At 43.4% G+C, this 20,615-nt stretch overlaps 2 protein-coding genes across 6 annotated transcripts; both read right to left on the reverse strand.

Moving 5' to 3' along the window:
* Positions 1-7,597: 7,597 nt before the first annotated feature.
* Positions 7,598-9,852, reverse strand: LOC128756112 (E3 ubiquitin-protein ligase RNF19A-like). 2 transcript variants are annotated; one of them, XM_053860331.1, is made up of 4 exons: positions 9,418-9,852; positions 8,701-8,801; positions 8,302-8,448; positions 7,598-8,222 (listed from the first exon to the last, which is right to left on the reverse strand). In XM_053860331.1, exons 1-4 carry the CDS (start codon positions 9,578-9,580, stop codon positions 7,761-7,763), a joined length of 873 nt encoding a protein of 290 aa, XP_053716306.1. In that variant the 5' UTR covers positions 9,581-9,852; the 3' UTR covers positions 7,598-7,760. The 2 variants fall into 2 exon arrangements, with proteins under 2 accessions (XP_053716306.1, XP_053716307.1); XM_053860332.1 differs by having other exon boundaries at positions 8,099-8,222; positions 8,288-8,448; positions 9,418-9,850.
* An 882-nt stretch (positions 9,853-10,734) lies between these two features.
* On the reverse strand, positions 10,735-20,299 carry LOC128755722 (uncharacterized). 4 transcript variants are annotated; one of them, XM_053859663.1, is made up of 20 exons: positions 20,177-20,272; positions 19,860-20,072; positions 19,155-19,389; positions 18,886-19,059; positions 18,305-18,778; positions 18,007-18,234; positions 17,719-17,943; positions 17,443-17,586; positions 17,217-17,319; positions 16,507-16,616; positions 16,105-16,175; positions 15,912-16,037; positions 15,740-15,835; positions 15,479-15,607; positions 15,280-15,408; positions 14,798-14,832; positions 14,676-14,707; positions 14,572-14,610; positions 12,444-12,493; positions 10,735-12,235 (listed from the first exon to the last, which is right to left on the reverse strand). In XM_053859663.1, the coding sequence occupies exons 3-20, from the start codon at positions 19,330-19,332 to the stop codon at positions 12,149-12,151; spliced, it is 2,430 nt and encodes an 809-aa protein (XP_053715638.1). In that variant the 5' UTR covers positions 19,333-19,389; positions 19,860-20,072; positions 20,177-20,272; the 3' UTR covers positions 10,735-12,148. The 4 variants fall into 4 exon arrangements, with proteins under 4 accessions (XP_053715638.1, XP_053715637.1, XP_053715639.1 ...); XM_053859662.1 differs by lacking the exon at positions 19,860-20,072 and adding an exon at positions 19,480-19,533 and having other exon boundaries at positions 10,736-12,235; XM_053859664.1 differs by lacking the exon at positions 19,860-20,072 and having other exon boundaries at positions 10,737-12,235; positions 17,719-17,868; positions 20,177-20,299.
* Between the last annotated feature and the right edge of the window lie 316 nt (positions 20,300-20,615).

Raw genomic sequence — 20,615 nt, forward strand, 5'->3', positions numbered from 1 at the left:
TCTCCTTGGGTTCCCACCATGCCTTTGGCAGCTCAGAGGTTTCTGAACCCTCCGATAAGGACCATAAATCATTGGAATGGTCAAAGGGGGGAGAGACTAGAGCAACAGTCCAGGATGCTGTGCCGTAAGAGGAAAAACCCTGACCAACTCGTGAACCCTGTTTGGTGGGGGACACACACAGCTCCCCTTTCTCCAGGTTCCAGATGAACAAAGACAGACTTATATGTGAATGCGTCTTAATGTGTATTTCTGAAAAAGGACTTTTGTTTCCGACTTAACCCATGATTCCCACAGGATGCTCAAGCAAACCAGATGCCCTGAACATGTGATGTTAAATTTGACATGAATGGTCGATTGCTATATTGATCATTATAAAAGATCATCTGCTAGGATGGTCATGTTTGGTGTCGTTTGAATGCTTAAGTTGAGATGGGAAAGTTTTGACAGATTGTGAGCAACTTTACAATTCAGGTAATGTTTTATTGTCAAATAAAACTCTGGTACTGGGGGGATCAAAATCTCCCATCTCAAGACTGGAATTTACGACCCCGTTGGAGGAGGAGGAGGAAGGACAGGCTTGGAAATCCTCGTCCAATCAGCAATAGGTGATGGAACGCCTTCAACCAATCAAAACTGGACAAGGAGACTCTTCATGAGAGTTTAAAAGACCCAGTTTACAGAGGTTCTCCCCTCTGTGCTCCCCTCTGCTCAGCCCTCTGTGCTCCTCTCTTACCCCGTTGCTCTTTTCCCCTCTGTTCCCCTCTGTCCCTCTGTCGCCCTCGGTTGCCCTCTTTCCCCTCCTTCTGCCGCTTCCTCTGGATACTTCACCTCTTACAACCAACTACAACCAACTTCCTCGACGGTTCCTGCTCAAGTTTCCTGCAAAGACTCTTGCTTCTCCTCCACCCTTGAAGCCGTGCCAGCGTTCCACTCGCTGCCCATCCAAGTGTGAGAGTGATTGAGGAACTTTTTTCAAAGTTGCACATCGCCCTCGTCCTCCAGCGGTCTGCCAAGCCAGAGCTTCCTTCAGGAACGGCCCAGTCACACCACGTGATCACAGCCGGCAGCCGTGACGAGTGCGCGGGTCTAACCTCCAACAACCTTCCGCTACCTGGAGTGTGTCATTAAGGCGACCACTCTAGAAGGTTGTCCAGACCGGTGAATCACCTGGCACGAGATAAAGCTACGCCTTCGGTCTTACGCCGCTCTCTGCCAGCTACGATCACCCCGTCTGCGACGAAAGATCCACGACGGTCCGGAAGACGATCTGAGAGTGCCATTGAAGCCTGAAGCTGCGGGTCCTCATCACCTCCAAGCCACCACGCTGAGAACCAGGATGCCTCCTTCCAAAGCCGACTGCCTCCTCCCTCACCTCCTGACCGACCTTCTGCATCTACTCACCACCCTCTCATCCATCCATCCATCCCATTCATCCCTCCACTCATCGCCAAAGTAAGCCGCTGCTTGTCATCTCTGCACAGAGTGGTGTGTTGGGGTTTAGTAATATTATTACTTGCCTGAGGTTGACAGTTAGACTAGAACGTCTGAACTTTCCCATCAGTTACACACGTGTCTGATACGGTATTGACATTGATTCATAACTGGTTTACGCTTCCATCGCAATATTGTCGGGATCATCTCATTCTCCTTTGCATCTTTCCTGTTTCTTTCTGTTCTTGTATTCCTAAATAAATCTATAAAATTACGTTGGTCTTGATCACGTTACTTTGGGGTGTATTATAATCAATCTAAGAGCCTCTGATCAGTAAAGGACATTACATCACGAGTAGTGACTTCAGATAAATAGATTGATTACGCTAATAATTAATTAAGTTACCACAGTTAATTAAATAATTAAGCGTTAATCAAGAGAGCTTAATAGTCTCCTGGAAACTATATTTCAGGTGGTGCCCCAAACTTTCGAGGAGATATTATTTTTCATAATATCCACGTCACAGACGCAGGCGTCCGTGACCAGACAATCCTTCACTTTCACTACAACTGGGTGTGCTCAGCCATCAAGAAGGCGGGCGTATGAGGCCACAGGAGCTGAAGTCCCAGAGGGCCTCAGAGCACACTCCACAAGGTCCATCTCCACTTCAGCAGCGTTGTATGGCGGAGCTTCCATGGAGGACATCTGCCATGCGGCATCCTGGTCATTTGCATCGACCTTCACTCGAGCCTACTTGAAGGACATGGTGGACACTTCAGTTGCCCATACTGTCCTTTCTAGAGGTGCATCTTCGTCTTCAGCCGAGCCGGTAGGACGTCAACTACCTGGTTCATATGGTATGGTCTTGTTTCTTTCTTAGAGCTGGGACTAAACAAATCCCAACTGCCTTCACTGTGGTTTTTAAGCAATAGTGAAGGCCGTTAGAGGGCGAAGCACATATGACATAGAAATCCTGTTTATCTAACCTAACCTTACCTGCGGTTACATTAGGTAACCAGGATCTGTCTTTGTAATTTCCGGAACCGCACAAAACTGAAACTCAGTTCTGAAATGAAATGAACATTGATTTCAATCCTGATACTGTGATAGGATGTGACTGTAATATTGTAAATGTTAATGCTACTGCCGTTGGGAAGTGACGTTTGAGGTCACGAGAGCCCGGATGGAGGGAGAGCACATGAGAGCAACTGTAGCCATCAGCTGTGTGGCTGTACCAGAGCAACTTCATTTAGAAATCAACTATGAAACGGTAATGGGAAAGTCGAGGACTTTTATCAGAAGGTGCACTTTGAGTGTGGCTTGATTTGAGATGCCTTAGCAAAGTGGTCAAACAACAGAGTTTTATGTTGCCTACCATTGACATGTCGGTCACATAATCAGTGGACGAGGATTAAAACCTGACTCAAGCAAGGTGAACGCTATTGTGGAGATGCCAAGTCCGACAAATGTGGGAGAGCTGAGACAAATGTTGGGGCTCATAAATGATCTTGGAAGGTTCCTTGCAGGGCTCTCCAGAGTATTACACCTGGTCGCAGATTTACTGAAGAAGGAGATGAACCCTGGGATCAGACAGTGACAAGAGATAAAGCCATGCGTACATCAGCTCCTGTTCTTGCTTACTACAACGAGAGCAACAAAGCAGTTGTCAATGCGGGTGCTTTAGGAGCTGCATTACTGCAGGAACAAGAGGAATGCCTGAAACCTGTTGCTTTCTGCTCTACAACTATGACCGAGCCTGAAAAGAGTTATTCTCAAATAGAACATCGACGTGTTGCCAACGGGTCTTGATGAGGCTCATGAGATTAATGTGACTGCCGTGCACGTTCCAGGGAAACATGTTATTGTTGCTCAGAACCTGAAACAGAGAAAGACATGGAAGCGGTCAAACCAAACAAAAGCCATTTCAACTTGACATACTGAGTGAGAGGAGGGAGGCAACCGAGGTGGATTCAGATCTGCCGACAGCTATCATCTCCACTCACAAAGGATGACTGTGGAAGATGAGTGCTCCCTCATTCCATCAGGGGAACTTCAAAGCTAGACAACATCTGACTGAGGCAGAGGGGTTTGTGCTGTACCAAAATCGCATAGTAGACCTGATGCAGATGCGAGCAGAGGTGTTGGAAATGATCCACACGGGACACCAGGGGTTGACCAAGTGTCGTGAAAGAGCGTAAATGAGGGTTTCATGGAGGAATTGGCAAAGAGATAAAAGAGATAGTGAAGATTTGTACATTCGGTATTGGACACAAACCCAAGCACAGGAGTGAATCAGTGGCTGCTTGTAACTGTGTGAACTTGAGTCTGTGTGAGGTTTGTGTGCGTGTCTGTGTGTTTATCAACGATGAACCTGGTGCGTTTTCACTTCACTCAACAATAATTCTACTTTCATTCTCTTGCTGCCCTGTTTTGCTCAGGTGAGCTGGGGATTTTAGGTGAGGGAATTCCTGGACTTTGCTTTCCTCAGCAGCTGAATCATCTCGTGATATCAGTGGTTTTCCCCGAGCAAAGTTCAACAAAACAAACACACAGAAGGAACAATGGAAAAACTTTCAGAGTGGAAACTCCCTTTTCAATCAGTTACCAAGGTTTCACTTTCATTATTGTCAACTTGGATGTCTTCCAGGAACATGCTGAGCCCATGGTGCTCACTTGTCCAGTGTATTAGGTATTTTGTTTAGGGTGCAGCAGTCGTCTGACAATAGCTGCATGGTAACACTGAAACCTCGTGTATGTATCTGATTATACCGTAGCCATGGACACAGCCTTGATATTATTATAATTATTATCATACCTATAAGGTGAACACCATCCTCAGTTTTGTTCTTTCTATTTCCTTACTGAGCTGGCAAATGCTGTCTAGATGAAGGATAATGTTCAGGTATAAATTACGGTCGACTGCTGTAATAAGTGTTATTTATTTATTGAAGGATATTGCTGATATTGATATGCATTTCCTGCAAGTAAATTTTTTTTTATTTATTATTTATTTATTCATTTTTATTTTGCAGTACTGTATAGTCCAAGTTGATGTGTTCTGGATGGTAGTCTAATTTGTTGCAGTGGGTTTATAATTCCAGGAGACCATGTTTGTTCCACCTTCACCTGAAGAGAATTTAAAATCATTTCACCAACGGTTTCAGATAAACCACGTGACTTCAGATGCCTTACAGAGGAGGCGGTCTCTCAATAAAAAGCCAGATAATAAATAAGAAGCAAAGCGAAGTGTGTCATCTCATCTGAAGAGCGAGCAGCATGGCGCCTCAGTTGTTTGTCAGCGGACCCCGAGGCGAGAGTTTGGTCCTCGACGTGTGTCACAATGACGAGCAGTTTGGGGAAATGTCCGTTAAGGATCTGAAAAAGACACTTAAAAAGGAACTGAAATTGAGTAAGTTCGACTTCTTTTCTTCCCTTTCTAGCCAGATTTTTTCACCGAACTTCTTTTTGTACCCTTACGCGCTCATATGCGTCTCTCAGCAATGTGACCAAAGCCCATTTGCATTTTGATTTAGATATGCATTTAAAGCTGTCATTATTTCCTGTTTTAGACGTCTGATGAAACAATTATTATTATTATTATTATGTATGCCATGCCAGATTGTTGATTTCAGTTCTGCTCTGATATAAAGATTTATCATAGCATTCACATTATTGTTCTTGGCGTCAGCCATCATCAACATTCATCTTATTACTATTATTATTAATGATAATAATCATAATAATAACAATAAACAATGGCCTAATTTCAATGATGTTCTGTCTCTTTTTAGCCAGTGAGTTCCGTGTTTGCCATCAGAACAAGAAATTGACAGAGACTGCAATGCTGTCTGAACATGGGCTCCGACACATGTCCACCATCCAAGTCCTGCTGCTGCTTCCTGGTGGACACCTGTGATGCATCTGCTGTCAACGCTGCAGCAAAAGCTTCATCTGGGCTCATTCAATGCTTGAGCTGATCGCTTGTGATAAATATAGCAATCAGACTTTTCTCCTCCTCCATGAATTTGATGTAAATGTGCCAAACTACACTGAATGACAGCACTAACTTGGGCAGCTTGGTACTTTGTCCCTTACAGACAATCGAATCGTTGCCCGCTGTCTGGGAAATAGCTTGGTGTGCTTTCACAAAGCATGAGCGAACAGGTTTTGGACATATTTCTGTACGATGAATGACCATGAGTGCACCATCAATGAAAAACAATAAAGCCTGAAACACATGTGAATATGTTTTTTTTTATATTCAGAAATAGATCATCATAAATCATAGGTCAAGAATAGAGCAGGGATGTCATATTGATGTCAGCATTGCAGACTGACCTGTTGCACCAGCCAGATACAAGTGACTCACAGCATTTTTTTTTTTTTTTTTTACTTTACTTTCATTATGATTCCAACATCTCCACAAGAAGACTTGCACATCATGTCTAGTCTTCTTCTTTTGGCATTTCCAAAAGAGCAGAGTACATTGATTGGAGCCTACCCCTCTGCCCCCCAACTCTTCCTCTCTCTCAAACCAGACCTCAAAAAGTGTTTTTTAATTAACATTTTTAATAAACCTCTCAAAAGACTCTCCATTTAATTTTGAACACCGAAACATCGGCTGCAACAAGAGGAAATGTGGGGCTCCTCTACACATGCATGACTCCGACTGAACCTGTTTAATTTCCCAACAACCATACACACAAGGTTGGGGTCTTTCGGGTCGTAGCATTTCTCCTCAGCAGCGGTCTTGTGCTGGGCAGCGGTAGCTGGTGTAGAATTCCAGGAGCCCATTTTGTTCGACCTCAGTTCGACAATCGAAATTTTTTAAAGACATCAAATTGATGTCTTTAAAAAATTTAGCAGATGTTTCAGAGAATCACGTGATGTTTTTCACCACGTCATACAGATGACATCGGAGGAAGAGGACTGAAGACAATTTCAGTTAAGTCTCTCACCTCACCCGTGGAGCCAGCAGAATGCTGATCCAGCTTTACACCAGTGAACCCAGAGGAGAGACACTGAAAACGAAAGTGCAGCTGCTGTTCCTGGTTATTTTAATCTGACAGCATTCCATATCCTTTTTACTGATTTAGTTTTGCAACTTCCTGCTCCTGTGTTTCGCTCTTATATAGTCAATATATATGAGTACGTGTGTATTTACCGTGTAAGATCTTGAAGTTACGGTGGACCTAAATGCTTGTTTCTACGTGATCAATGTTAACTCCCGAGAGCGAGAGAATGATCTTTCGCAGTGGTAAACTATGAAATGAAGGGCGTCGCATGACTTCGTAGGTCTGGTATTACACAGCAGTAACTCTGGATCTGGTTCCTCCCCAGCACATACACTCGTTGATGTCAAGTTCGCGTCATATAACAACATGCTGTCAGACATGCAGAACTGATGCACTGCAAAACATTCTTTTGTGGGACACACCTGTCAACTGAAGTGCATGTCTGGCATTCAGTGTCTCGGTCATTCCTGTAAATGAAAGCAAAACTGTCCATGTTGCGTGTGGGTTTGAAATTGCGCAATAACAAAGTCAAAACAAAGCACTAGTGGCATTCACTCTCATACTGACGGTGTCCCACATTTCTTGACCGGATGACACGAGAAAAGGGTTTTTTTTAAGCGGGAACATTGTTTACTTGAGGAAATGATAAATTTTTATAATGCATTATGTCTCATTTTTCAAGAATTGGCACAAACCTTTGATTTCAGGCCACAGTTAAGTGTGGCTACATGTTAAGCCTTTGATGGAGTTTCGAGAAGAAAGTGAGGAGGAGCTGTGAGCCATTAAATCTTGGCAAAATTGATTTTAAATAGGAAAACTTTGGGAAAAAGCCTGAAATGTCTTGGTGAATATAGGGCTACTAAAGGAGGAGTTGTGAAGAAAAAAATGGTGGACGAACTATGAAAGAAAAGCTAAGAACATCCATCGAGCATTCACACAAATATCTCTCCTGCCTCTTCTGGCCACCAGCTTTTCCCTTTATTAGGATTCACTCCTCATTTTTAGGGGAAATTCTAAGAAAATATCACGATTCAAAGAATGTGGCCACAAACAATATTTAGGAATACAGCCCCTGGTCATTGTGATCCCTTTTATTGCAATTCCTTTTATCTGAATGAAATGTTTGAAAGACATTTTGCACTAGCCCCACTAAAAAAATGTACAAAGGTAAATGTATTACTGCACCAGACTGAAACCCCTGTTTGTGACAGAGGTTGGTCTCTGTCCATTTAAAAAGAATCAGACAATGACAAGAAAGTCGACAAGAAAAAAAGAAACAAAAGCCAATTATTGCCATTATGTTTGGCCTCATTTTATGTTTTCTGCTGTGCAGGAATGAAGCTTTGTCTTGGAGCCACACCATCACAACACGGTCTGTAAGGACGGCTTGTTGCGTAACACTTTTCTTTCATTTTCAGGCAGATAAAACAAAAGGGTACTTTACAGCGGTCACAGGTGATGGACTTACAATAATTTGAGTTGTGCTCCACCAGGACACCACATGTGGGACAGGCCCGCACTGAAGGGCAACCAGTGACCTTGGCTAAACCTGAATGTTGAAAGACAATGTCTGGACAGTTCTTCAGTGTCTCCAGGGGTGTTGTGTTGCAACCTTCGTTGTCACAACAGTCTGCTCGAGGAGCTGGACCTCTCCACTCCCTCAAACACTGCCAGCAGAAGATGAAGCTCCCAACTCTACCAGCACTGCAAACTGTGCATTTCACACTGAGGTTGTTGGGGTTGGTTCTCAGGAAAGAAGACTTGCAGCCTGGACACTGAGGAGGAGAAGAAGGAAACATTGGAGAAAGTTTTAGAGTGTTGGACATACAAGAAGAAATACCTGATTGAACTCACAGATTTGACTTCAAATTCCTCTTTATAGTTTTCCCACATCATCTTCTTAAAGTCATCAGCCTCTTGAGGAGTTAAAAGAGCCATTTTCTGAACCTCCTGGAAGGACCATTCTTCCTCACACACAGCACACACAAACCTGCTGCGCCCCTGAGACGACAAAAGGGAATGAAGTCAGTCTGAACGTGTTCAGTGTTCAACTGAAGGCTGTGAACAGTGAAACATTAAAAATATTTTTTATTTATCCTGTAATTCCAATCTAAACAGGAACAATGCGAGACTGCTTTATAATGAAATTTGATTATGATGACCTTTGTCTCCTTCCACTCAGTGACACAACATGAACACGTCATATTGCATGAGAACTGGTGAGTTCAGTATCAGCTCTACGGCCACATTTACCTCTTCCAATAAATGACGGCAGTAACTTGTGAGTGACATGGGGGTGACGGAGTGACCACAGGACATCAGCGCTCTTGGAGACTTGTAGCCCACGCACAAGACTGATGAACAGACATAACAATAATGAGATCATTAACTTTAAAAAAAATCATGTTTCAGATAAGCCTAATTTACACAGAAATTCGTTTTGAGGTCAGAGGTCAGAACAGTTACTAAAAAACAAGCTTATAATGGCAGCTTTAGATGCATGTAGGGCTTTATTTATAAGTGTGTTTAGAAAAAAGTCACTGTAAAATAAGGTTAACAATAGCATTCTTTAGTTGTCAATTCCATACAGCTATAAATAATAACAATAACTACATTACAAAGTGATGTATTTCTAAAGGTGCAGGGATCTAAAACAGGAGTAAAAAACTTTTAAATGGCGTCATTTGTTCCTCCGAGGAAAGCAAAGACATACTTCTTAGAAATAGAGAACTACAGCGTTGAAGCAAAAATGGAGCTGGATCTAAACACCCGTATAATTGTAACAGAATCAGGATTAATCATAAAATACGCGTTCTGTCAAAAGAAGGAAACCACGTGTTTTTAAATGCCACAGCCTGGTCTGAGTCTAGTCATTTCACATTACGCTTCTTCTCAGGTTACTGGTCCCAAGTTTACAAATACTTTGCACATCATCATCAGCTGATTCCACTGGGTTTCCTTCCCTCTCACCGTCCATCTCGTCCTCTCGCTCCACAAACTCCAGGTTGGGGTCTTTCGGGTCGTAGCATTTCTCCTCAGCAGTTCGGGTAATGTCGGTTCTGGTCGGTGTCTCAGTCGATGTGTTCTTGATGGTCGTGTTGGTCACAGCGGGTTTAGAATTCCAGAAGCCCATGTTTGCTTGTTCAGTCTCCAGATGTCTTCGTTAGGTGAGTTATGATCTCGTCCATAGTTCAGAGAAATCACGTGACTTCTGCTTGGAGGAGGTCTCATGAAAAAAGCCAGATCAGAAAGAACTGTTCTACTCGAACCAAGTGTCTCATCCCACCCGAGGAGGCAGCAGCATGGTGATCCAGCTTTACGTCAGCGGACCCAGAGGGGACAGTTTGGTCCTCGATCTGTGCCAGAATGAAGAGCAGTTCGGGAAAATGACCGTGACGGCGCTGAAAGAGATTCTCAAAACCAAACTGCAACTCAGTAAGACCGACTTCGTTTCTTCGCTATTGTCGCAAGTCTTATCTTGCAACTTAAAACAAATTATTACGTTTTCATTGTTATTGTTATTCTTAATTGTATACTTATTATTATTATTATTATTCATGTTCTTATTCTTAGTAAGAACAATAATAAGAACAATAATAATAATGTTAATATTATTATTATAACACTACACAGAGTCAAGTGTGGCTGATAGATGTAGTTTTATCTCACCGTGGCTTCATTTTTAACATGTTGCGTCTCTTTCAGCCTCAGACTTCCGTGTGTGCTACCAGAGCGAGAACTTGACAGACAAGTCTCTCCTGGCTCAACATGGACTCAGACACATGTCCACCATCCAAGTCCTGCTGCTGCTTCCTGGTGGACACCTGTGATGCCACTCAGATTCTCATCTCACATCAATGCAGCAGCAAAGGTCTCTTCTGGGCTCAGTCCTGTCGGGTGGGAAAAACACAGGAGCCAAACATTTGTTTCATCCACTTGGATTCATTATTCCTGCCATTGTTTCAGACTTTCTTTTCTGTTAGATGCTTTTTGGACAAGTGCTGTGTCCTTCTGTTCTGAATTAAAGACAACATGACATCACAGAAGCCTGAGAAGTTTTTGGTTATCCACATCTCAGATCCCCCCAGAACCGACAGGAAAAAACAGGAAACTTGACTTGACGAAACACCCCAACCTTTGCAAAGGTCATATTTCTCAAACGGTCTATATCTCTCAGTGAATTTGGTTTTACCCCTGACAATCTGCCCTCATTATTTTATGTGGATTTTAGCACTGAAGGATACAGGTTAATGAGTTTATGATGGGCCTCTGGAACAGAGTTACCGCCAATGAAATCACTGTCTGGCTGAAGTAATGTTGAACACTAGCCAAGTCCACTGTGCACACTGGTGACCAACCAACCAGTGGCGCACTTCAGCCACACTGCAGTCACTTTCCCTTTCATTTGCAGTCATTATCTATGTTGATATATTTGAATATGAAATCCAAAAAGCACTAAAGTATCATAAACAGTGTAAAAACACTGAGGGGAAACCCGCCTTTGGATCAGTTGTCAAGCTTTCACTTTCATTCTCGACGAGACGTCTTCCAGGTGCACTCCTTATGGATTCTGCAGTGCTGAGCCCATGGTGCTCGCTGGCCCAGTACATTGGGTCAAAGACAGGCTTTTGTTTTGGCTGCTGCAGTCAGAAGACAATACCTGATAGCTGCATGTCTGACATTACAATGAAAAATTCAATCATGTGAAGAGGTTTTGAGACCAAGTTAGGGAGGTCAGACTTCGATGAAGATGGAGAGGAGAGACAGGGAACACGAGGCATGAAGAACATCAGAAGGATTTATATTCATTCATGGACATGATGAAGGAGGATTAGGGAGGATGCACAGGACAGGCTGAGGTGGAGGACAATGACAAGGTCCATATGCAGCAGCTTTAATGTGCACGGTTCAAAGTAGGAATGTTTAAACAGAGAATTAGCATAAATATGAATAACATAAGGCAACATATTTGAAACCTAACTTTGATTCACGCATCCAGTGATAGACACATTGACTGTATAGACATGGCTCTTCTTGAAACTCTCCAGCAAAGTTCTTCGCTGTGATGGTGCAGTTGCAGCAGACTTCTCTGGCTCATTCCTTCTCTCAGTTTTGGCACAAGCCTTGGGATGTTTGCACCTGAGGTGTTTGAAGAGGTTGCTAGCGTTGTACAGCGTTGCACCGTCTACTCACACAAATCACCACTGTGCCTGTGTAAAACTGCTCCCACTAAAACACAACTCACAACTCTGCTCACCAGACTTGGATGAGTCTACTGTCCTGTGCACTGGGGAGGTGTTTTGGCAGGAATCACAGACACATGGTACCCAGCTAAGGGTATATGGAACAAACAATTACACTTCTATTCAACATTTATTTACTAGTTGTCGACAGTAAAGAAATGAATACTTTGAAATACTTCGAAGCTTAATTTGTAAAAGAGTCAGACGTCAAACACAATTTGAGAAGTGATTCTGATATATGCATCTGATGATCATTATATTATTATATTATTAGATTATAATAACCAACAACCATGACTGTTTCAATCACAGTCTGAATTTTGCCTGGACTGTTCATTTACCCGCTGAGTTGGCAAATATTGATGCAACCATTTTTTTGTAAGAATAAAAGAAGAGTCCTTCTCAATATATCACACGGGAAAAACACTCACTTCCAAATTTTCCAAATCATGCATTTGTTAAAGACAAGTTTTACAGCACATGGAACTGCCACAAAAAATGAACACCAGGAGCAATCCAATGAAAACAACTGGAAGAATCATCATCTGAAAAAAAGGAAGAATAAGTCCATGATATATACACGCCCATCAAATACTGTATATACATATCATATTTACATGACGCTGCATGATGAAAATAGACTCTCATTATCAAGATGACAACCATGAATCAGCAGGTTTTCAGCACAGCACAGCGTTTACGTTTGCCACCTCTCCACCGTCTGGAGTTGTATATCACATATGAGTCATTTACCTTTAACAGGCCTTCATCACTGGTCTGAATGGAGCGGTCGACCTTTGGCACTTGAAAGAAACAAATGCCATATTTAGATTAGTTACTGGGGGATGCTGACCTTCAGTGCATTTGCACTGTAGGAACCTTTTGAATTCAAGGAAACATTTTACAGATTACTATTAATGGTTCCACTACATGTTTGCACAGTTCTTTTTAGTCCCATTTGCTGAGAAGCATGTTCGCAATAGTTCCTATAGAATCATCCTCCCTGGATCGGTTTCGTTCCTGATGCTGTTGCTTTTAATAAATGACTTTGGTAGTGACAAAGACTCTGTGGAGAGCTGGATTCTTTCAAAGCCAATGGGAGTTATCAGTCACGGCCTGTAGACGCATCATCAGATGCATGATTGACTCGGTGAGTGAGTTCAGCGTTTCACATTGTTATGACCTAAACTACACTCGTGCCATGTATTTCGTCTATTATTGGTCACAGATTGCTGTGAAGCAGGCTTTTATCTGGGAGGGCGTCTGCAAAACATGAAAAAATGGACGACACATTCTCGACCGCGGCTTGGCCGCCACATGCCACCATATACCAGCGTAATCTGGTGGCCAAGATACGGTCAAGAATTGGATGTCCATTTTTTCATGTTTTGCAGACGCCCAGACGCCCTCCTCGCTAAAAGTCTGAAGTCATTTGTTTGCGGAGCCGGTCTGCAGCATCTCTTCAACGCCCACACAGAGCGCTGGTGGGTCTCTCAGATCACAGTCTGTGATTGGAAACGTAAATGAACACATCGCAAGTCCATGGTAAATCAGAATAAATACAGATCAGGAGTTCCATTCATGTCTCCCGGTCGATTGCAAAGACGGACTCAGCAGATTGCAGAGTCGTGCAGCGGATCCCCGAGACCAGTTTGATCTGTCTGTTTCAGTGCTTCCATAACAACGATCAGCATGTGAGGTTCCATCACTCTCGAGTTACGGTGACTTGAATCTGAGACCTGGAGACCCTTTTCAGAAGTGATGTGGCATATACTCATACATTTTAGAGCTGGAACATGGAAATCCCGACCATTCCATGGCATTTGTAGTGACTGCACTGCTTATAGACCGGTGGAAAAAAGATGAGATTTGCATTGTGTAATATAGATGCATTCAGTAGCAACATCCTGTTTTGAAACAGTTATGTGAGGAAATGTAAAGTCTTATTCCTCGTTTGTTTCATTAATAGACAAAAATAGCAGAGGCTTAATTACATGTCATTTGCCAGAGATGTTCAGTATTTTTCAGCAGTTTCAAGATGCTTTGTGTGTTTTGTCACCAAATTGTAGCCTATTGTTCTGAACCTGCAGCAGAGAGGGAGAGAATAACAAACAAGAACAAGATAGACTACTCTCTTTAGATCATTTATTTACTTGACGTTGTATTATTCATATTATATTACTGATAAAAATATATTTGAATTGCATTTTTGTGGTATCATTAAGACCATTTATAAGCAGCTCACAAACTGAAAAAGTCTGGAAGTGTTTTCCACAGTTTTGACTCTGGCTTGATTTAACCTGCATTAAAAATTAAAAGGTCTTCATTGAATTGAGGCAGATTCTAATGTTGAAGACTGAAAGACCAACAACTGCACTGAAGTATGAGGTGCTGATGACTGCGATGCCTATAAGCCCCAGTCGCGAGGGGAGACAACTAAGGTGGCAGCAATCAATGTGTTTGGATATAGACAGAGAAAACCTGGAAGAGCCCAGTGAAAGCATGAACTGAACAGATGTTCACATTGTCTTCTTCCTTAAACTGAATCCTTAAACTACACTGTGGAACGAAAAGAATCGACTGGCTTTAAATACTGCTTGAGTGAGCCTGTGACTGCCTCCCTAAGAGGTCAACAGGTACAGGACCTGGCTGGGAGTGACACACTCCTGGGTTTCCTCCAGTGAGGGATGAAATCAGAGCTACAGCACACCGACTGTTGTGACAGACCCGTGTTTGTTCCCACATCTTTCTGTCACTGTTCTGGCTCCAGGTGGTCATAATGTAATGTCTGGTGTATGAGAGAAGCATTTTCCCATTTTGCCTGTGATACCATTGAAGCTGCTTCAAACCCAGTGAAGACAAAAGTGGTGTTAAAGCTCACCTGTGATTGGAATGCTGTTGCTCTGTGGAGCTGATGTCGCTGCACATGTGAGAGACAGGTGGTGAGACGGGATCCGTCAGCAGACGTGCAGTGTCGTGTCTTACCTCTGTACTTTAGAAGGTAGGCATGTTTGGATCTGTTGAACAAGTCAGGTGAATTAAAGTCATGTAAATGTGTGAGATTCAAGCCATAATCTTGAAATGTGTTTTGTTTTTCCAACACTGACCTGATGCTCTCGTTTGACTCACAAGGATTTGAAACCTTTAACATCAGAGAGAGAGATATTAGGGGAAGATGATCATCATTGGATGATGCTTTAGTTCAGGAGTGAAACCAAGTCACTGGTTTTCAAGTCTCTAAATGCTTGCTTTAAGTTCCAAGTCAACATATTCAGTGATCGAAAGGTCTGAATCCTGTTTGCTGACAAGGTTTTTCAAGCGTGTCAGATGCAATTTTTGGTTACATGAAGTTCAGAACAGGAGACATCAAAGTTCTAAAATCACTCTTTCATACTGCAGTCACAACAATAAAGGCTTTGACAGGTCATTATGCTTTGTCAGTCATTATTGCTGTTCTCATTTGGATCTCCAGTGAGACTCAATGTCAAGCTTCAATGAGTCTAGAGAGGTCAAATCTGTCACTCAAGGGACTTGAACTGGACACTAGCTCCAGTCCAAGTCAGGTCATTTTGCTCCACTCTTTTCTCACCTCTGTGACACACGAGTCATTGAACTGATACCAGGTCTGGTTTTGACTGGACCCGGCCGTGGTGGTGTAATGCCCTCCCCGCAGACCCCCTGTGTGATCCACCATCCCACACAGTGTGTAGTCGCAGTCCTAGAACAGGAAGCAGTCACTCATGAAGTGGAGTAACCAGAGGAAACATAATATAAACTCATCTACTCGCCTCCATCTTCAATGCAGTGGGAACAAGCACATCACATTGGGATTTGATGTAGAACCAGGAGTCAGGATTAAACTCAAATTTGGCTAAAAGCACTATCAAGTTCACTGGAAACTTCAGCAGCTCACACTCCTGCAGACAAAACATTCTTTTCACTGTCATTGTTGAGCTTCTAGTTCCATCTTCTGCAGACACATGGCCAGACAGGGAAGAGCTACACTCCAACACTTGAGTGTTCTCAGCTAGAAGTTGACTGAAACTCACTCGTGTCGCTTCTGTTTTCTCACAGCATGTGGGGCAGAACACCTTGTTGTCTGCGCTCAGAGACTTTGGCTTCAAGAACATCCTCACACTTTCCTTCTGTTTAGATGGAAACCAAAAACATATAAATCGGTGAGCGACAGGGTCATTGGACATGTAGAACTGAGATACTCACCACATTGTATTCGCCGTTTTCATCACGTATCAGTGGGAGAGTCAAAGACCAACACTGGAGGTCCTCAGTGGTGATGTCATGCTGCCTGAGGCATCTTGTCGAGTTTTTCCAAGTTGCTCTGAAGAGCTGGACACAGAAACATCAGTTATCATGGCAGACGGTGAGAGTGGAAGAAGACAGCATCACTGCTCACCTCAGAGGCTCGTGGGCTCAGTCGTGGGAAAATATCGTCCAGGCATTCAGCCGCATCACGCTGCTGAAACACTGCAAAACAAATGAAGACCAGTAAATGCTTCAGGCCAGTCAGTCTGACCACCGCTGCTCTCTGAACTGCCTGGCATTGCACCTTGCTTCCTCCACATTCAGCACTGTAAACAAGTGTGAAGCTAGAATGCAATATACTGTAGGGTGGAGTCAAAGAACTGGCTTGTAAATCTACACTGTCAAAACAATAATGATAATGTTTCATCTTCAGTGTACAACATTTAGATTCTAAACACATCTTTGAGTGCATAGGTTGCAACCCTGCACTCACAAAACAGAACCTTCCACTGATGTTGCTTCTGCCTCGAAAACATGATTTTTAATGACTTACCACTTTGAATTCCCAAAAGCCTGGTGATGTTCCTTGTCTCACATACCCTGTGCTCAAGGTTCTCAAAGAGTTTTTGGAGCTCTTGGTCAAACTCTCTCTCAGAATCCAGTCTGACAACACACAGAGGTCTCAGTGTGAAATTTGCCACAATGAAATCTTTTTCTCAAAACGTGGAAGGTTCCTGACGTCCAAAAGGTCGAGCAGCTCTTTCACCACGGAGACATTATCTTGGTAATGGTTTGTTCAGTGGATCTCACCTATTGATGTCCCACTGATTCATGAAGAAGACTGATGATGAGCTGCAGCTCTTCTGCCAGGTGTTTAGGAAACTAAAAGGACCATCTAGTCCACTTGCATCTTTTAATTTAATTTAATTATTGGTGCTCTGAGGGGCCTTGATGTGCTCATGGTGTGAAGGACAGGTTATTTTCAACAGGTCTGTCAATCTTCAACACTGCTGTCGCAGTTTGTCAACAGGATTTGAAGAAGCCACGACGATGGATTTCTGATAAACGCAGGTTTGGTTCTCAAACATTCACAAGCTGGAAGCACCAGAATGTTGATCCTCCTTATCAAACCACAGCCAGGAGTCGGTTTGTTCACCACGCTGTTACCTCCAAAGCTCTTTTCCAAATATAGAACAAGGTCATGTGATGCTGCAGTACAAGTGTCCTAGTGTGTTGCTCAATGTGAAAAGGTGTATTTCAAACCTTGGTCTGAGTTCGGGTGTCAAGACAAGGAGCTGGAGGACACTGTTCAGATAACATGTGGCTCCTTGGTTCCTCAGACCATAGTGTGTTTGTGGCTCAGCAGCTTAACAGCAAAGAGAATGATGAATTAACAACTGACACAGACATGATGAGCGTCCATATTGGAACACACTGAATAGTTCAGTGTGCATTCCTCACTTGTGACTTGATCTGAGACATTTTCTACCTAAAATCCTTCTCTTCTCTTCCTCTGCTTCGTATGAGTCATGTGGATGTTTCTTTCTCTTGCTTCCTCCTCCCAGCAGTGAAGTCTCATCATGCTGCTCCTTCTCCTGCTGCGGGGAGAGTCCTGGAATCATGAATGTGGGTTCTGTGAAATACAAGTTCAAAGAGTTAAGGAGAACAGTTGTGGGCATAAATATATTTCAGCAAACATGAAGAGCTTAAAATGAACGTTGGGTGTCATGGTTGAGATGTCAGTGGAGGTGCATCATGTAGTCACCTGCTTGGTCTTTCTCCTCAGTTCTCTGTCCCCTAGTTTGCATCAGTGTCTCTTCAGCTTCATTGACTTTCACAGCTGTTTCCCTCATTTGATCGCTCCGTGTCTTGATCGCATCATGTGGTGTGTTCCTCTGAACATTCTCATCTCTCCCTTCCACAGAAGCAAACTCGTGATTGGTCAAACTGGTGACAACACTCCCAGCCTGGGCCACAATACTGCTGTCACCTGGCCACAGAGGAAAACAATGAACCAACCCAATATGGATCAGTTGAGAGTTGCTCTGGTTACCTGCAGGTTCCTCCTCCAGGAGAGCCTTGCGTCCGAATGGTTGTTGGGTTAGGAGGGAACACGGATGATGCGTGGTCACAGATGACTGGGATCTGGTCGGTGTCCCACTGCTCTCTTGTAATTTCATCTCTGCCTCATGATCCTTTTCATCGATACGTGTCACTGTAGTCTTCATCTCTTCAGTTCTGCTGTCCATCGAGGTGGGACCCTCTTTCTCATGCAACACCCCTTCAGATGAAGAGAAGAGTCATTTCACACCTAGGTGAACAAACTTATCATGTTTCATATTCCAACTTACCTCCTTCGTTCTCTTCTGAGATCTTCTCACCGGTGTTTCCCACTTCGCCTGACGGATCGAGCTTTGTAGACATGCTTGCCTCTACAGCTTCACTGTGGGTGATCTGGAGTGCTGTCTCAAACTTCTCATCACCATCGGCCTTCACCAGACCAGCTTCTCCCAACACCACAGCCCTGCCTCTGTTTTCTGCACTGGCATCCTCCGTCCTGCAGTCTTCTCTCTCGTGGATGCAGGTAGATGTCAGTGACCAACCTGCTGGTTCATTTAAATCTCTTGCTCCAGTGTTCACGTCTTCATGTTTCTCTTCTGTCTCTCCACTGTCATAGCCTTCTGTTCTCTCTTCAGCGTGTGTTTCTGCTTCTGGCTCGTTCTTCTGTCCGTGTTCTGTGCCAGGCTGCTCTGCTCCTGAAGTCCAGTTGTCCAACTGATGACCTTGCAGAAGGGCAAAATCTTTCGTGCTGTTTGGAATGTCACCTGTAAATCAAACTCAGGTGTTTAATTCAACACACCACAGCATGGAACAAAAGGTAGGCCTTGCATTTCTTAAGAGAGGTCTGAGAGTGAGCTGAGCTCCCTGCTACCTCCTTGGTCGTCCTGGCATGATGCCGTCTCTTCATCTCCTGGTGGTTGTGGAGTCATCAGAGTGGCATTGACATCCGCACTATGATCCACGGTTGAGACACCAGCTCCACCATGTCCACCTTGATCTGTGTTCACATCAACGCCCATGGGTACTTCATCTTGTTGTTCCTCTCCTGGAAAAATATCTCAGTTCAGAGTCAATGCGTGAGGTGATACAGTACCTGTGATACGGGCAAGTGAAGACGGCGAGTGAGTGACCCTCTCTTACCTCTTCCCTCCATCGTCTGCCTATCATGACACTGTGGAGACGAATCAAAATGCCCTTCCTCTGATTCAGTTTCCATCAGCTCAGGTATTTCTTCCTCTGGAGCACTCATGACTTCCTCTTTCAGCCGTCCTTCTGTGGTCAGACTTGTGGTGTCACTGTTCATTGGATTGCTGTCCATCTCTGTTATCTTCAACCAACCTCAGCAGACCAGACACTTCACTGTTCCCCCCTTCACCTGCGGGGAACCATCCAGACATCACACACAGTTTTCAACTTAAAAAATAAAAAAGTTATTATTATCTATATCAATGGCAATTATCATTACTTGATATGACTTTGAGGACAAGGATCCCAGTCATCACCAACATGGACTATAGGACTGTAAAACACAATGGACATGAGACCACATAAAATTATTTCTGCCTGAGGTCGATGATGGTAAACTGCAGCAACACAGACATCATCATTGTTCATCCTTCACTTCTAAGGCCATAATTGATGTTTTAGAGCTGCACTTGTGTGCACAGAAAAAATGACTCTGGACCCTTGGGAATGTCAATTATACTAACCATTGCTCACATTCAAATCGTTGTTTTAAATTAGTAATCACTACATGTACTTTAGATGAACAAAACTAAGAGCAAATGTGAGACATGATTATGAATACGATTGTTTAATGACACTGGCGAAGGCGACAGGACATACAGTAGTTTCTATCTGTGTTTATAGGTGGCGTCTGGTGGTTTCTTTTATTTTAGTTTCGGACACCAGCAGGGGACCAGGACTCATGTCCGTGAAACTGAAATCCTGGCTCAAAGGTGTGCGCCGATCGTTGGGTTGTCAGTTGAGAGGCATAATGTCCACGAACGAGTCACCCATGTTTCATTGCAGTGAATTATTCTCTTCCTCGTCCATAGCCTTTAGCATAGCAACAAGTTGATATTCAACATGAATCCAATGTATTCTGTGTATTCAATAGACTCAAATAAACGGTAAAAAAAGTGACAAAACATCCACTTTACCTCTTCTCGGCTCTCTGTTCTTCTCTTGGGGGTGTGGCTTGAGTCGCGCGGGTGAAAAGCGTTTCAGTTTCACTTTGACGTCGGTGGAGTGCAACATCATTATATTAACTGTAACGTTGCTTTGGGGTCGCGCGAAACTAAATAAACAGAAACGCCGGTCTCAAGGTCTCAACTGACACAAACAACACTTGCGCCCACTAGTGCCCACCACCAAAAACAGCAGAAAGAGAAGTTGTCACGTTTTGATGGTTTCATGTTCCAATAAATATATGACGGTACCTGGGGTGCAAAACGGAAGTATGTGTAACTATGAACCTGAAGTGACAAAGAAAACCGTTTCAGAGATACACTTATGCAAATTGTAAATTATAAATGACCTTTTTTCTAAGTGTACAAATCCACCGCTGCCAGCGCACAAATCACAATCTCTGCGGAATCT

The sequence above is a fragment of the Synchiropus splendidus genome, chromosome 3 (genome assembly GCF_027744825.2).
Source record: "Synchiropus splendidus isolate RoL2022-P1 chromosome 3, RoL_Sspl_1.0, whole genome shotgun sequence".
Classification (NCBI taxonomy): Eukaryota; Metazoa; Chordata; class Actinopteri; order Syngnathiformes; family Callionymidae; genus Synchiropus; species Synchiropus splendidus.